The sequence below is a fragment of the Pipra filicauda genome, unplaced genomic scaffold (genome assembly GCF_003945595.2).
Source record: "Pipra filicauda isolate LSUMZ 115617 unplaced genomic scaffold, ASM394559v2 scaffold191_size1418713_pilon, whole genome shotgun sequence".
Classification (NCBI taxonomy): domain Eukaryota; kingdom Metazoa; phylum Chordata; class Aves; order Passeriformes; family Pipridae; genus Pipra; species Pipra filicauda.
The window spans coordinates 283,353-300,621 of NW_024104300.1; the positions used below are offsets into that span (position 1 = coordinate 283,353).

At 38.2% G+C, this 17,269-nt stretch overlaps 1 protein-coding gene across 3 annotated transcripts in view; it reads right to left on the reverse strand.

Annotated features, from left to right (window-relative positions):
* Window positions 1-16,726, reverse strand: part of NAA35 (N-alpha-acetyltransferase 35, NatC auxiliary subunit) — a 31,794-nt gene extending 15,068 nt beyond the window's left edge. The window contains exons 1-17 of one of the 3 annotated variants that reach the window (XM_027731845.2): window positions 16,620-16,726; window positions 15,192-15,335; window positions 13,531-13,564; window positions 12,055-12,169; window positions 10,878-10,952; window positions 9,595-9,762; window positions 9,124-9,190; window positions 8,384-8,427; window positions 7,733-7,783; window positions 6,891-6,974; window positions 5,987-6,101; window positions 5,297-5,475; window positions 4,158-4,217; window positions 2,797-2,903; window positions 2,500-2,566; window positions 1,612-1,710; window positions 167-345 (exon numbers count right to left, since the gene is read on the reverse strand). In XM_027731845.2, coding sequence (XP_027587646.1) covers window positions 167-345; window positions 1,612-1,710; window positions 2,500-2,566; window positions 2,797-2,903; window positions 4,158-4,217; window positions 5,297-5,475; window positions 5,987-6,101; window positions 6,891-6,974; window positions 7,733-7,783; window positions 8,384-8,427; window positions 9,124-9,190; window positions 9,595-9,762; window positions 10,878-10,952; window positions 12,055-12,169; window positions 13,531-13,564; window positions 15,192-15,315 — 1,568 coding nt within the window. In that variant the 5' untranslated portion in view covers window positions 15,316-15,335; window positions 16,620-16,726. Of the gene's footprint in view, window positions 1-166; window positions 346-1,611; window positions 1,711-2,499; window positions 2,567-2,796; window positions 2,904-4,157; window positions 4,218-5,296; window positions 5,476-5,986; window positions 6,102-6,890; window positions 6,975-7,732; window positions 7,784-8,383; window positions 8,428-9,123; window positions 9,191-9,594; window positions 9,763-10,877; window positions 10,953-12,054; window positions 12,170-13,530; window positions 13,565-15,191; window positions 15,336-16,034; window positions 16,324-16,438; window positions 16,462-16,619 lie in introns of those variants that run through there. The other 2 variants (XM_027731847.2, XM_027731846.2) reach the window with 2 other exon arrangements.
* Between the last annotated feature and the right edge of the window lie 543 nt (window positions 16,727-17,269).

The window sequence follows — 17,269 nt, forward strand, 5'->3', positions numbered from 1 at the left end:
CAACATTTTTTTCTCCTTCTGTAATATTATAAATAGATAGACCAAACAGTGTTGAGCAACCTTGAGATTACAAAATCATATTTGGAGTCCCTCCGTCAAATATTTGCAATTATAGCTCTGTGGGAGCATCCCTCCTTGAACAGCTGCCAATAAAGAATCTTCTTACCAATATATGTAGTAATATTCATGCATACTGTAAAGTTCCAACTCAAAGCCACTGAGAAGATACTGTATCATAATACGAAGGTTATGATATAGGACCCAGGTGCCCAAGCAAGCCAAATGTTGTCTTTGTGGTTCCTGCTTCAGTAACATACTATGAAGCGCTGCATCTACTTTCTCTGCCTATCAATAAAAAGACAGCAAGGTAACAGACGGGGAGGAAGAACATTTGACTGAAACAATATCCAGGTTCTGCCAGAAATAAAATCCTAACAAAATCTGAATACAACTTGGGTCAGTAAAGTCATGCTCCAGATTACAAGACTGAAATATGCCCTTACAGATACTGCCACATCTATAGTCTAGAACTGTCAGAAAACTGGAAAGATATTCACATAATTAAATTCTGCTGCACAGAATAACAATATTCAAGTAGTAGTGTAGCAAGAACATTAGGTATTTTAAATTTCAAATTTTTAAAGTATTGGTATCTAGATCATTAGCAGTCACGTGAGCACTGAACCCATTACACACTGTTGTTTATTTTTCTATATTGGCAATAATTACTTCTCTCTTTTTTTTTAGCCTAGCTGCATTGAAACATTAAATTTATTTGTAAGCTTAACATGCAAGAAACACGATGTGTCCCATCAGATTAACTAAAATATTGCTAAGACCAATTTTGTCTTAAGAATTGTATGGAAGACATGAAGTCTCCCACAGTTGGAAGATTAACAGTAGTCCTGAACAGAACAATTCATGTAACTGTCTACAAAATGAAAAACCAGTGTCTCAGCTGCAGTACTGTAACAAACTCAATCAAACTATCTTGAGAAAAGCTGGAGCACAGAAAATTTCATCCCCACCTACAAGGTCCTCACTTGTTCTTACTGTGCATATCTTGGGAAATATTTTATTATTTTATGACTCTTGCTGCTGGAAAAAGATTTCCAGCAAGTGAAAATATATTTTTAACTCATGATTCCCTTCTCATTCTTCAGAAATGTTCAAAATCAGTCAGAGCACGTATTTTGAAGGGTTATTTTTTACTTTTGCAGTTTACATCTGACATAGCTATAAGGCTAAATTTTCAAAGGTATATTGTCAGCATGGCTTGTCTATCTCCCCCTGGTTATATCTTCCAGACTGACAGTCACAAGCAGGATAGAGACTAAAAGCAGTGGAGTTACCATCAGATTACATCACAACAGGTTTCCTTGAAGTCTACGTACTGGACAAAGTTAATCTCAAAAAATGTAATGTTTTTGTTAACAGATCTAACAGAAATCCTACTGATTTCTTGGGCTAAATTTTAGGAATCCTTGTCCTAAAGATTTTAGGACAAACAGAGGACTTGCTTCATGCAGCTAGGATCTAATACCACATGCTTCACTCCAGCAGGAATATATCTGGAAAGAAACTTTGCTGGCCTGCTGCCTAGGACATTACCTCATCCTGTAGGGTGGCAAATTCCTCAAGAATGTGACCCAGTTTATCTCTCTGACGAGCTCTATTGTGTCCATGGATTTGAATCAAACTACAGAATGGCTGAAAGAAGCAAAGCATCATTTTAAATTATCAACACAACTTTGAAAGTAAAGGAGTAGTACTATGATGTCTATTTAGACACCTGCTCTATATATCTGTATCAGGAGGTGTATTACTTAACGCTCTCTACAGAGCGCAAGCAGCAGGAAAGCAAGGTCTCTGGAGGGATGCAAGAACCCATATCTCTGTACACAAGTCAACGTGAGATTGAGTGAGCATCCTTTAGGAATGTGATCAGAACAAAATGCCTGGTGTAAATGAGATATTTCTTATGCCTAAATCCATGCACCTAGGTGGTCAATGGCACTTAGTGACATGGTTTAGTGGTGGACTTGGCAGTGCTGGGTTAGACTCGATGATCTTAAGAGGTCTTTTCCAACCTAAATAATTCTGTGATTTTCTTGAGATTTTTACCGTGCCATATTCAACAACTGAATCTTTTAAAACAATTTTTTAAAAAAATTAAATTTGAGAGAAGGTAAAAATAACTTTGTTTTTACACATGCTATGCATTTGTTTTGTTACATGAAACTACCTTGTAAAGAGGTAGAAGGTGCAGATTTTTAACAAAGTAAAATGTTAAATAAAAATCTAGAAGAAGAACCCAGGAAAAAAGCATCGATAATTAGACTGGCTTTTTAAAAAGTGTTACCATTTTAAAATGGTCAACTTCTGCAATTTTGCCATCACGTCGGGTGTCTAAATTAATTGGTCTCATGTTCAAATGTATGCAAATCTTCAAGGTGTTCATATACACATAAACATGATGTAACTGGAATGATCACTTACCCGAACACAATGTGTCACAAAGGAATCAATGTAGTCCTTCGCCTGGTGATTATTATAAAGACAACATCTAAAAGAGAAATATCCATGTACATACATACTTTTATAAATGTCACCAGTCTAAGTAGTACAAAATTAAAAAAGGAACAGCAACAGTTGCAGCAACAGCAACTGACTCCTTCATACATAATCACTAAATACAAAATTAATATTTTTTTGTGCATTTGTCCTTGCTCTTGTAAGCAGAAATATTTTTTCAACAGAGATGTAAACAAATGCGTAAACTCAAGATCCACTTACTTTGGAGAAAGGACTGGAGGACTGACAAAAGACCTTAAAGCATCTTTCACCATGTCTTGCATGAGGTGAGTGCCAAACACCTTCTTATTATCTACCAGGAAGGTTGTCTGAAAGTAAAAATGTGTTTTTAGGAATGTATTTTAAGTCAAAAGTAATGCACTAGGAATTATTAATAGAAAGCTCTTACAGTATATATTATATACAAGAAACTTGTAAGATTCCTTTTAGAATTGAAATGGTTCAACTAGGTCCAAGGCTACAGACTCAGAAATAGAGGCATATTGAGATCTGACACTTTTATGGTATTCCCAGGACAAAAAGTAGCTCTGCTACTTGCATAAGACAATGCATGCAAAATTATTTTATTTCTTCCACTTTGAAGATGATAAATCAGACAGATATTTCTGAAGATTGGCATGAAATAGATTATGTGCCTTCTCTGGAGGCAGATAAAAATAAACCTACAGACTACTGCAGACTTTTTTCTACCCCAATGGATACTACTGCTTTCATTGGTCATGTCTGATCCTTATTTGTCTTCCCTCCACAAGCGCTGTGCCCCTTTCTTACATGGTTCTTCAGCAGTTGGAGATAAATCTCTGCACCCACAAGGACCACACAAACTCACGTGGCAGAAAGGCAGAACACACACACTATGAACACATTCTACTTGCCAATAGTTATATTCCACTGGCTCTATACATGGCTTAACAGGGATCAAATGTAAAGAAGTTCTGACATCAAGGGACACCCTACTATAATCAAAACCTCCTATAAGGAACTATTTATTCAGAACTGAGGAATGCACTTTTAAGGTAAGTAAAGCAGTGAGAAGTTCTGCACTAGCCATCAGGTTTACTGTTGTAGCAATAGAGGCCATCTATACATTAAATTCTGTCCAAATGGTGATGAATACAAACACTAGCCCCAAACTAAGACAGCATATGGAGAACAGCATAAAAATGTGTGTACAGGCACAGCATTATGGCAGTGAAAAATTTTAACAATTTCTGTTTTAAATTAGCATGTGTTAAAATGATCTGAGCAACAGTATTTAAAAATGTTTTAAAATATTAGATCAGATCATAAGCCTCCATGTATACAATAAGAGAATGCTTTGCATTGGAAGGGACCTTAAATATCACCTAGTTCCAACTCCTCTGCCATGGGCAGGGACACCTTCCTGGCCCTGAACACTTGATGGGGCATCCACAACTTCTTTAGACAACCTGTTCCAACTCTTCATCATCCTCACAACAAAGGATTCCTTCCATAATACCTAATACTTAAACATCACCAGAAAATCCATATTAATAATGAATGCAAAAGTATTGTATTCAAAGACATAGATTAGGACTTGCCTGTAACAGGGATCTTGAAAGAACACATGGTGATTGCTCACTAAACTCACAGAAGAAGTCCTAATTTATATTTAGGAAAAAAAAAGACAATTCATGTTAATATGTCAATTTAGCTATGTATATATAAACACACAGAGTGACATTTTTATACACACACACACATTTGCATCTCTTATAAACACACATATGTAACTGTGTAGATACACCTATATTTTGTATAAAGTACATGCAAACATAACATAGCTTATACAACTTGTAAGAAAGTGACCATGAATAATTTGAACAGAACAGATTATGAAGATAAAATCCATTTTTTTCTGCAATTACTTGTTATTTAACAGAACAAAAAGGTTTCTGAATTTTCAAATGTAACAACTGAAAAGATGATTATAGTACAGAAAAAAGCACTGTGAGACCTTTAAGATCTTGACATGACCAAACCAGGTATTGAACAAAACTGTAATGTTTAACTGATACCAGATGCTTCATGCAAACACTGCTTTAATTAATTTAACGGGAAATAGGAAGACAAAAGATCTTTTTTGATCTTTGAACTTATTTAACTGTGTCTGTTTTCTCAGTCAGTGACCACACGTATAGTAAAAAATATTTCAAGCATTCAAGTGTCTTCTCATAATTGTAGGCAGTAACTGAGAGTAACATCACTTACTCAAGAAAAAACATAAGCAGGTGCTTAACTTCATGCCTATCTAGGAAATTACACACTTAAACAAGTGTGTATTAAGTGCTCTCATGTTGTAAGCACATTCGCAGAGTATGCTTAATCAATCTGAAAAAATCAGGCATATAGCAAAGAATTATAATCTGATGCTATAAATGCAGCTCTTCAACCAAAGAAACTTGCTTGGCCTCTACCACTAACATGTATAACTACCTCATAAATTACAGGAAAAGTGGGAGGTTTGAGAGGAGAAAAGGTCTTTGTCAAAAAAAGAAGAATATTAAATATCAGGAAAGACAGTAAACTTTGGAATTGTACACTACGAGAAACACCAAATACATATACAGCGTTCAGTTTTCTCTCCAGTGAGCAACACCATGCATATATGAAATGATTTTTTGCAAGTTACATTTTCAGATCTTATATTTGGCAATAAATAAGAAATATTAATGCTTACCAGTATACAGTGCAAATTAGTTAAGTTGACTACTTCACATACAGTTTTTATTCGGTCTATTAGTTTGGAAAAATAACTGACCATTTCTTCCCTTTTAATTATTTTTGCATATCGAGGGAAAGTTGGTGGCAGCAATCTCTGATTAACCAGGGGCTCAAAGCCCATCATAATAGGATGATCTAATGAAGGAGAAAGGGATAGAGACAGAGAAAAGGTGCATATAAGCCATGTTTTCGGAACTTACTTCAAACTTGCAAGTATAATACAAATAATTCAACTGGCCAAAATGAAGTTTTTATCTGTGAGTTAACTTACAGAGACTCTAACTACCCAATTAAGACACTGATTACTATTTAAAAAAAACCCTCAACCCTCCACACATACCTGTAGAAACAGTGAGGTGCTGTTCCCTATTTTAAAATAACATATGCACTGATTTGAAGTGCAATGCACTTAACCAAAAGTTCACATTACCTCTGGCTATGAATTGACAGTATTGCTTTCAGGAGAACCACCATTTAGTGAAATAAAATTAAAATCCAAGAATGCAAATGTGTAACAACTTGTATAATGAGTGTTATTATTTCAAAGTAAACAGTGATTTTAACTTCTTTTAAATACACAAAGATATTTACATTTATGAAGAGAGCATATTTAAGAAAGGAAAAAATGGTATAATTTGATACATACCTCCTTTAGTGGTATCGTTCTGTGCCTGCATACCATGATGCAATGAATTGTGGATAGCAGAAAGCAAGTCAGCTGCCTGAGTCATTAGTTTCTGAGCTTCCACAACTGCACTCATCTGAAAGGCAGGAAACAATTATTCACATTATGAACCAACATATTTTGACTATATAACTAATGCTAGTATAAGAAAAAAGAATATTAGGGTTCTGATGTTCTTATACAACCAATTCTGAACAATAAATCCAACATTTCTGCGCAATAACATTCTTTCTGTTTTACATATCTATACATACGTTCAACACTGTATAAGACTTTACAATAATTACAACTGGAAGTCTTGTATTCACTATGTGAAAGACTACTCTTTGGGAGCACGTGATTCTATCCCTCTGCCTTAACTCATGAAGTTCCTTCCCCTTTCAGCAATAAGGAAATCATATATTCAAAAAAATAGGCAAATTTCATGGAATGCTATTTTAATTCCTCTTCTCAGACCAAAGATATCTAGGTACAAATTCAGTATCGCATGCAAGGAAAAGCTAATAGTTCTTTAGAGATGGGCAAAACACTTCAATGTCAGGTAACTCCATAGGAGGGGACTGAAATCAAGTAAGAAAAGTTTCATTCATGTGTTTGAAAAGCATAATTTGAAATCCATAAATATTTTTAAGTGTTTTATAATGAATACTCTGTCTTTCTGCAAGGCCATATTAACGTCAGCTACTAGCCTTCCCTGTGTTTGAACAAAACCTGAATGTTTGCCGCCATAAGGCCTTTTTCAACACTTTACCTGCACCCACATCAATTCAAATCTCCTTAATCTAGAGAATAATTGCCTGATCTTCACGAAAATGATTATTTCAAAAGATCACAATGTGAACACAGAAACACCAAATGAACATACCTCTTTTTTTGTAAATGCTATTAGAACAGTCAGCAGTACCCGGGTAAACTTGACTCTGCTGAACACAGCTAAACATTGTTGATGCTGTAATAAAATTATACTGCTAATTACTAAGCAATAGGCATTAAATCTAGAATCATAGAATATACTGAATTGAAAGGGACCCGCAAGGATCAGCCAGCCCAACTCCTGGCCCTGCACAGGAGCACCCAAAGAATGACACCACATGTCTGAATGTTGTCCAAACACTTCTTGAACTCTGTCAGACTTGGTACTGTGACTTCCCTAAGGAGCTTGTTGCAGTACCCAACTACCCTCTGCATGAAAAGTCGTAAAGTCGTTTCCTAATATCCAGCCAAAACTTCCCTGACCCAGCTTCAGGCCATTCCCTCAGGTCCTGTCACTGACCACTATGGAGAAGAGTGCCTGCCTCTCTTCTTCCCCTCACAAGGAAGTTATAGACTGCAATGAGGTCTCCCCTCAGTCTCCTCCAGGCTGAGCAGACTAAGTGACCTCAGCTGCTTCTCATACGGCTTCCCCTCAAGGCCCTTCACCATCTTCACTGCCCTCCTTTGGATGCTTTCTAAGAGCTTTATAACCTTTTTATATTGTGGCACCCAAAATTGCCCAGAGGACTCCTGCCCTCCCTGCGTGAACTGTCACACCAACTGCCTCAGCATGCCCTGGCTAATGTGCCCTGCTCTGTTTGCCAGCTCTTCCACATGTTACTGGTTGATCACACTCCCCAGGCTGCTTTTTATATGCAGGGGTGTGGTTATATCACATTTAGATCTCCCATTTACATCCAAGAAATCCAGGGGAAAAAGCAAACAATTAATTACTTCAAGTTCAACTTCTGGATCTCTCTCTTCTCCTTGTCGACTTCGAGTGCTCTAGAAGGTAAAGAAATTTCAAATAATTTATCAAGAATTGCAAAGGCAACCTACTGATAAAATCCCTTTACCCTCTCCAGAACGTCCATCTGTTAAATAAGCCAAAAATCATTCTCAAGTTCAAAATTCCTTAATATATAGTCCAGGTATTTGAATGACTCTCCTACAGTAATGAGATGTATCTCAGTAAACTCTGCAAATAAGCAAGGAAAGTGCATGAACATTTTATAGTGTAAACTGTGGTAAAGAAAAATTACATAACTTCTTTAACATTACATAATATATCTGCCTAGAAACCAGAAGTTACATTCATCCTTTCTGTGCCCCAGCCCAGTGTTATCTTCTACATCATGATTCCACCTTCTACTAGTGAAGCAACTACTAAAGAGTACAGAAAAGTCTTCTCTCTCAGAAGACTTCACAATCTTTAGCTAAAAGTCACACTAAAAGCATGTTACACAAACTATTATGGCAGTTCTTCAAAAACCCCACCATTTAATGACACAAACCTCCTGCATTCCTCATAATCCAACTCCCTCTCCCAAACCTATGTTAAGTACACTTGAAATATAATTGACAAGGCGAATGTGAAAACAATACCTTCACTCGTCTTTGCATGTCCTCTTCTACATCTTTCAGCATACCTGGAAAAAGTCACAGAAGAATTAAAAGCTGAGAAGCACTCCCATGCACACCTACATCACTCAGAGGAAAAAAGTTTTGAGGAGAAAGTCAAGTTTAGGAGTGCTTTACATTAGCCGGAGACTAGACAAAAAATATTCTTGTAGGGATGGGTAGGGATGTCATGCAACAACTGAAAAATCAGAGTATAGACCAACTGATTCAAAGCTACAGTATTCACAAATTTCTCAAAAATAAATCAATAGCAAACTAATGTAGGTATGAAAAAAGGTGCATCAAAAGACTAAAATACATACTTATGTACCTAATAACATACGTATTTATAGTTGTAGAACTACTGGATTGCACTTTATTCTAAAGCAACCTGTTTTGAAGACAACAAATTGTAAGGCAAAAAAGCAGAATTCAAGCAGTGCACTTTACAGTCACCTGTATCCATCTCATGATGAGCTCATGCCCAGTCACTTTGTCATTGTATCTAAAAGCACTTCTTTTTCTCATAACAATTAGACAGCTGAATCTTTTCTTCAAGGAAAAATAATTTGATCTCTTTTTACCTAGTCAGCAATTTCCACATGACTAACAGAAAAACTTAACAGCTGAGACTCATACCAATTCATCAGGTGTGGCTGAAAGTAATCAGATGCTCAAAAGAGAAAGCGACTGATGGACAGATACGCAGAAAGCACAAACTGTACCTGTAACTCTAAGATCTGTCACACTGTTGGCCATTTTAAATCCGTAAGTCATCGACTGAAAATCTTCCTGAAAAAAAATAATCAAGGAAAATATGTAGTGAAATATAAAAAATTGTAGCTACATTATCAGGTTAGGATTTGGGATTGTCTTTTTGTTTGTTTTCGGTTTTGGTGGGTTGTTTTCCTCTTGGGTTTTGGGTCTTTTGTTGGTTTTTCTTTTTTGGGGGGATGGGTGAGTGGGTTTGTGCACAGGGTGTGCTTTTGTTTAACTCCGTCAAGTATAAATGTCCAGTTTTATTCTATGCAACTGAATATACTCAATGGCTTGGGTGACTTTCTTGCCCAAATCCAGCTTGAGGTAACTATTTTCTGCATAAATCCTTAATATCAATATGCCTTTCATATTTTCATCAAGTGACATCCTACCAGACTGTTTATGTACATAACCATAGGAGATACTAAAACACATACCTCCTCAAAAACAGCTGCTTTGTTAACCTTTTCTCTGGCAATATCACAGATTTTTAGGATCCCAAGAGCAAAAGCCTTCATAGCAGGATCTTCTATGAAGTCTGGATTATGAATATAAAGGCAAGTGAATACTGTCTGTGCCAAGGAATGTCCTTCTAACCACGTTATCTAGAGAAAAGAAAATTAGGTGTTTTACTCATGACAGTCAAGTCCTCATTTTTATAGATCCATTCTTTTTCCGTCTTACTGTGCTTCAAAGACTCATTAAAGAACTCCTTACTATGGCAACTTTCCATCTACCAAAAAAGGGCAAGTGAAGGTGTTTCAACCTTTATCCATCTGATGGCTGTGGCAGATAATAAGTTACTAAAGCCTATAACAAGCCTAAAATTCTAGTGTTCGATAAAGTTCAGGTCTAATCTCTGCAATCTAGACATGACATTAAGTTAAGAGACCATCAGATTTAAAAGCTTTTTCTATACGAATACTGAATGAAGAAATGCAAGTGGCTATGAAACAACTCACTAATATTCTGCATGTTCTTTTTCTTCTGTGACTTAGAGCTTCTTTCACAATCCCCCCTCTCTACTTTCACATTGCTTTAAGCTACAGGGAAAGCTTCCGTAATCTAAATTTAAATTTAAATTTCTAAAGTAGGACCATATTTTTAATATGATCACTGTCCCTTTTCAAAAAAAGCGCACTTCAGGGGCTAGGGGCAGAAGACAAATTACATTACACTGTATCAGATGTACAGTCATCCTTAGATGTCTTTTGGACTAAACTGATTTGAAATGTTTTAAAAAACAAAGTAATGTTATGGATATAATTTTAAAGAGTAACTGGAAATTAGTATCATTTACTGAGGTAATTAAAACACATACCTAGGGAAAAAAATTCACAATTAGCAAGTAAGTGATACTTTATTTGTTTTTTCTAAATGGATTTATTTTCTTTCTTCAAAATGCCCCTGTAAGCTCAGCCAATTATGGCTGTACAGAAAGGAGCAACAAAGTGCTACAAGTTACTGCACACTCGGCTTCCAACACACTCAAACACCAAAACACAGCAGGCAATCGGATAACACACATTCATAAAACAAGAAACTATAAAACCTTCTTTTAAATCATTTAAAATTATTCACGTTTCCTATAGTAAAACAACAAGAAATCAATATTATACCTTTTATAATAGCCAATGCAAATAACTAAGTGGAAATTAAAATAAAACATATATATTTTCTAAGCCTAACCACCTAATTTGAAGAACAGAGAAATGCTTACCAAACAACAAAAACACGTATCCATTATTCCTACCAGCTCAGGTGAAGTGAGATCCTTTATTTTAATGGTGCCATCCTTAAAAAACAAGGAAAAAAACCCTAAACACTATGGAAGCATATAGGCAAAATACAACTTATCTGTACAGCCAAAAATTAAAATTTTCTTAAGATTTCAGAGTAATTGTATGTCACTAGCTTTACTGATCAGCTTCACAATGTCTCAAATTCTGAAAAACTTTGCCTTCCTATCATTGTGTTAAACATTGAACAAACATAAAGCTACTCAAAGAGAATGCTAAAGTACCATTTCTGACTTATAAGTAGACAATAGAAGTTTAAAACCAGTTAACTGTCAACACTAAAATCACAAAATAGTATGTATAATCATATTAAAGATTGAACAAGGGATAATATGCAGGACCAATTCTTTGAAAACTGCTTTTTAAACTGCAAACACTTGTACAGTTTTACTGTCAGGACCAAAAAGGCTGCAGCTGTACTCTGATCATTTTATTTGTCCAGTGCATACAATCCTGCATACATTCTAAGTTCTCTTAGTCCATTTGAAACAAAGTCCACCATAAAAAATACTTTTGCCTTTGAGTGCACTTTTTTTTCCCAAAATAACAGAAAGTCTTTCAATCTGCCCTAAACCAAATTATCTTGACCATAAATCAAAAGTTAATCACTACTGTCAATGTTGTCAAATTACTCAGCTTGTGTTCAATGCTAATAAACTGATAATATCATGAAGTGTTAATTCTGACTTGTAAGGAAGCTGGCTTCCATTCAGCTAAATAGGGGCTAACAAATACATCTTCACATAAAAGACACGTTTTGGGAATGCACAGGGTGACTTGCAAAACCATTTCTAAAATATATTTACTTGAGGTATCAATACACAACAATTTCACAGTACTTTTCACTGAAGAGTTAGCATCATAATAATGCAGGAAACAAAATTAAAAAAAGAAAAAGTAAACATCACAAGCTATTTCTTACTTTATTTTTTTTATTACCCAAAATTAAAATTAAAAAAAAGTAAAGATTGAAAACATTAATTATGCTGAATTGTGCTTAACTGTAATTTGATAAAACTGTATCATATTTTTACAGACAGGGAAATTTTCACAATTTTCACAATCATATTTTCACAAAACTAGGAAATTCACACAAACCTTAATAGCTTGCTCAAAGTTAAGAACCTTTCTGTTAACTTGGTTTCCAATCATACCAGCATCCATCTTGGGATCCATCATTTCAATGGCAGACATGGCTTCAAAGAGACCAAAACTAAGAACACAGATTAAAAAAACACATGCTGAATGTAACTGTTTTATACAAAACAGTCTTCAAAAACTAATGTAAAAGCATATGATGACAAACTGAGTACACTAGATTCTGACCACAGACAATAAGGTATGTGAACTTTAGTACTGATCTTCAGAGATCATGGTTTTCAGATCATCACAACTTGAGGATCTCTCAACAAGTCAGTAGGAAAACAGATGGCTGAAAGTAGAAGAAAACTATTTGCCTTTCTTTAAAGCTGAAAACCACTCCTGAGCTAAATATCCCACTACTACATCTATGCATACTTGTTTCTATACACCTCATAATGACAGCACCTTTTTAAAGATCACCTAACACAATAAACGAGTATTAACTGAGCAAGCTGTTCTTTATTACACCACATCCAAAAAACCAAATAAGATACATCCCCCACAAACTAATGACAATATATATCTGACACAGGCTAGCATATTCAGCAGTATATTGAACTTGCAGTCAGGGCATAGGAGCTTGCAGAAGAACCACATCAAATAAAGACAACTATAGAAGAAGGGGTACAGTGTCTCGCTTCTGGTACATATGACATTTATCAGAACTGCTGCACCAGTCTTTATAATATAAAAAGGTTATTGCATGTGGCACACTTAAATTCTGAGAAGTGGATTTGCTCTGAAATGCTGTTATGTATAAAATCAAACCTGAAAATGTGCTTTAATTCTACAGAGCATGGTGACATCCTTGCACGTATTTTTGAACAGGTTTTGATTTAATAGTGTGCTTCTGTTTTCTGAGCTATTAGTCTCAAATAAGCACTTTTTGCTTTATGCAAGTGAATAGATTTGTGTGGCTAAACAATTTAATCTTTTCTTTAATGAATTCAGCAAGCCTTTCGCACATGCTTTTTTTTTAAATATACTTTTTCTCAATCTGTAGAGTTCTCACTTTCTGTTTTAGCATGTCATTTAAGTTACATTAAAGCATATGGATTGTTCATACTAAACTTGATAATGACATCTGAGGCAACCAAATTAAAAGTATTAAAGTCTTTCTGGCATTTTTTTATAAAAGCACGTCCACATAAAATAGTTCAGTAGGTTCAGAAGTGTCATCACCACTGATCATAAGATGTGCAATGAACTTCTAAAATATATTGATTAATTGAAAATGTCATGTAATACTGACACCATGAGAATTGTTCAGCATTCATACATGTGCAGCTTATACATACTGCTGAGGATAATGATACTCTGAATACTTCAAATATTTTATTTGAAGTTTAAAAAAGATTAGTTATCAGGAAATATTAACATACCTGAACTGATCCTACCTAAAAATGAAAACTATCCCCCATGCATACTTACAGCTTGTCATGAAGCAGTTCTCCTAACTTCAGTTCTATAAAGGAACAGACAGAATAAACAGTTACAATCATCCTGCTAGCATAACTTTTCCAGCATAGTCTTGTCACTCACCAAACCCTCTGATGCTAAGAAGCAAGGTTTGGGAAGCAGATCAGACATTTCTATTCGACCCTCGTTTGCTTCTACTTACAAAGCACTTTCAAGACTGAAAGATTATAAGAAACCCAGTGGTTCAGAGTCTACCTTCATTTCTCTCTGTTATTCTAATAGTTAAAAGAGAGTTTAGAATTACTAAACACCCTGCGCAGTTGCAGTCCAGAAACCTGATATCCTGGGCTGCATCAAAAGCAGCATGGCCAGCAGGTAGAGGGAAATGATTCTGCCCCTCTGCTCTGCTCTCGTGAGACCTCACCTGGAGTGCTGCGTCTAAGTCTGGGGTCCCCAGCACAGAACACCAGGGACCTGTTGAGTGACTTCAGATGAGAATAACAAAAATGACTTGAGGGCTGGAGCACCTTTCCTATGAAGACAGGCTGAAAGAACTGGGGCTGCTCAGCCTGGAGAAAAGACAGCTCCAGGGAGACGTTCTAACAGCCTTCCAGTACCTGAAAGAGGGCTACAAGAGAGCTGAAGGGACTTTTTACAAGGGCATGCAGTGATAGGACAACTCTTAAGCTAAAGAGTTTTAGATATTTGAAGAAATTCTTCACTGTGAGAGTGGTGAGTTATTGGAACAGGCTGCCCAGAAAAGTCGTGAATGCCCCATCCCTGCAAGCATTTAAGATGAGGCTGGATGAAGCTTTGAACAACATGTTCTGGTAGGCGATGCTCCTCTTCATGGCAGGGGATTTGCAACAAGATGGTCCCTTCAAACCCAAATCATTCTATGATGATTATTCTATGAAATAGCAGCATGAGCTGTTTCCTGTGCTCCTTTGTGCAGGTGTCTTAATCTTTTCCAGGGGAGACTACTAAAAGGCTTGCTTTTCCTCATTACTTTTAAAGAAGTCTTTAGATACATTTGATAAGTATACAGATATAAGTAATATACAGAAATTATCTGATGGCATACAGAAATTGTGTTTATCATCATGTAACAATGCATGTGGTAAGCTGCAGTTTTATATTTATTTTTCACTACTGTCATCATTAAATCAGTTGAAGAACTGTAAACTAGCAGTAGCATCTAACAACAATAAAGGCACTGTTTAAATGCAAGCAACTATTTCCCTGTTACTTGGATGCATTACATCATTTCAGAAACTCAGCCTTGCTTCAGAGATGACAAGGTGAATTAAATGAATTCTTAGACCCTATAGATCCAAAAATATACAGGAAAGAAAACAGTCTTGATTCCGCATGCATGAATGATATTTCCACTTGGCAGAAGAGATAAGAAGAAATCTTTGCAAAGGAAAAAAAGCAGGTGAGAAAATGTGTAAGACAAAAAGTGAATTAAAAAGATATTTACGTAATCTGGAAAAAGGAGCAAGGTGGGGTGGTTCTGGCATTTCTATCCTCACAGTTAACACAGAATCAATGTAGCTCATTCATCTGAGGCTTGAATCTGGGTCAAACTATAGACCAGAAGACCTCAAATCACTATGCCTGGTACTCCAAAGGATTCCAAGTTTTCTGAGAACACAAGGAATACAACTCACCTCTACAAGCTTCTTCAAAATCCTGGGTTATATCTATCCAGCTTGTATTACTCTTTTCCATCTTGTCAGGCATACCGAGTTCCCAGCCTGAATCATCATCTTCTACTGAAGCTTTCATAACCATGATGCTGCACCTTTAAATCCCTACCAGAGACACCATACATTTGCACAAATTAGAGAAAGTGCTTCATGGGAATATCTTTTTTCAAGAATTAGGTGAGAAAGAGATACTTACTAACCTGATTTTATTTAAACAGCTACTGTCACATAAAACCAACAAATCCAACCTTACTAATAGAAGAATATTTTAAAAAATCATTTTCTTATTCATCATTTCTCTACAACTAGCTTGTGGGCTGTGAAACGTCAAAACCTAAGGACACCAAAACATCAGCTGTACAGAGCCACATAGTGTACTGTCAAATTAGAAATAAAATGGGAAGTATAAAGAAGTCCTCCCTTACAACAGATGCAGATATCACAGGGATTTTTTTTGTTCTTTTATGCTATTAAACTATACATCCTCCTATTGTCCTGCAAAGCGAATTAAAAACAGGGAACTGTAAAACTGATCACAAGCGAGTGTTATTCATATGAAGTGTATTCAAACGAATTTGTGAAAGAGGGTTTATTTCCTCTGATTTCTTCAGCAGAAAGCAGTATCAAAATTACGGCACGAATGTTAAGCAACTTCAGAGTGGAACATAGGTCTTAAAGTCCGCCGATCAGTTATTTCGAACTGGTTTTGTGCTTTCTCAACCTCCCAGCATGCGGGGCAGCCCCGAGGAATTTCATGCCTTCGCGATCAGCCTGCCTGTGAGACACCAGTAACGCTGAACTCACCTCATGTGCCTCACAAGAGACAACTGGGAGCAAGGTAAGCTCTGAACAGCTTAATCACAGCCGCCACGGAAGCTTTGAACAAAGGCCTCCGTGGCAGGAGACCGCCCGGGCATGGGGAATTAACACAAACAAATGGGGAGCGGGGACATCGAAAGGCCTTTGAACACCAGCCCAGGGGTCCCTTCGCCCCAGCTCCCCGCCAGGGGCGTCAGGATGGCATCAGTTCTCAAGAGACCGCAGGGACTGCCAGGCTCAGCAGGCTGGGATGAGGAAATACGTGGGAAAACAATTAAAATAAGTTAAATTAAATTCCCCACTGGATTTCGGGACATTTAGGCCTCCTGGGCTCTCCTCTTCCAGCAGGTCCTCCGAACTCTGGCCGCTGCCAGCACCGCGCAGCTCACCGGGGGCACCGGGAACTGCCGCCCGGCCGCACGGCTCCTCTGCCCCGCCACAGGGGAAGGGCCAGCGCGCCGCCCGCCCCGGGGCACCGGCACCGCCGCCGCGGACTGACTCCCTCCCTCCGTCCCTCCGCGAGTCTGGCTCTGCCTGCGCCCCCCACCCCGCGCCCTCCCCGGGCCTCACCCGCTGTGTGCCGTTCCGCCGACAGCCGGACGCGCCTGCCTGGGCCGCCCGCCTGGGCCGCCGCACACGCGCAGACCCACAGTCGCCGCCACCACCCCCGCGGCCAGGCCCCAGCGCCCCGCGCAGCCGCACTCGTGAGCGGCGGGCGGGGCAAGAGCGGCCGGCGCGCCGATGATGAGCGCCGATGATGAGCGCCGACGATGAGCGCCGACGATGAGCGCCGACGATGAGCGCCGACGATGAGCGCCGACGATGAGCGCCGATGATGAGCGCCTGCTGCGGCCGCGGCGCACCGCGGGCGCGGGGTGGGTGGAGCAGTGGCGGCTCCACCCCATTCGGTGTCGGCCCGGGCCCCCTGAGGCCCCGGTGGTGCGGGAGGCGGCGGGAGGAGGGCTGGTAAGGGGCCTAAGGGCGTGCGGAGACCGCCAGGGGGCGAGTGCTCTTGCTCAGTCGCTCAGCGAGTGCGGGGCTTCAGTCTCCGGGTCTGTTGCGAACTCTGTATAAATATCTAAAGAGGGAGGGACAAGAGGATGGAGCTAGGTTCTGTTCGGTGGTGCCAGGCAACAGGACAAGAGGCAATGGGCAGCAACTGATGCACAAGAAGTTTCACCTAGACACGAGGAAGAACTTCCCTACTGTGCAGGTGACTG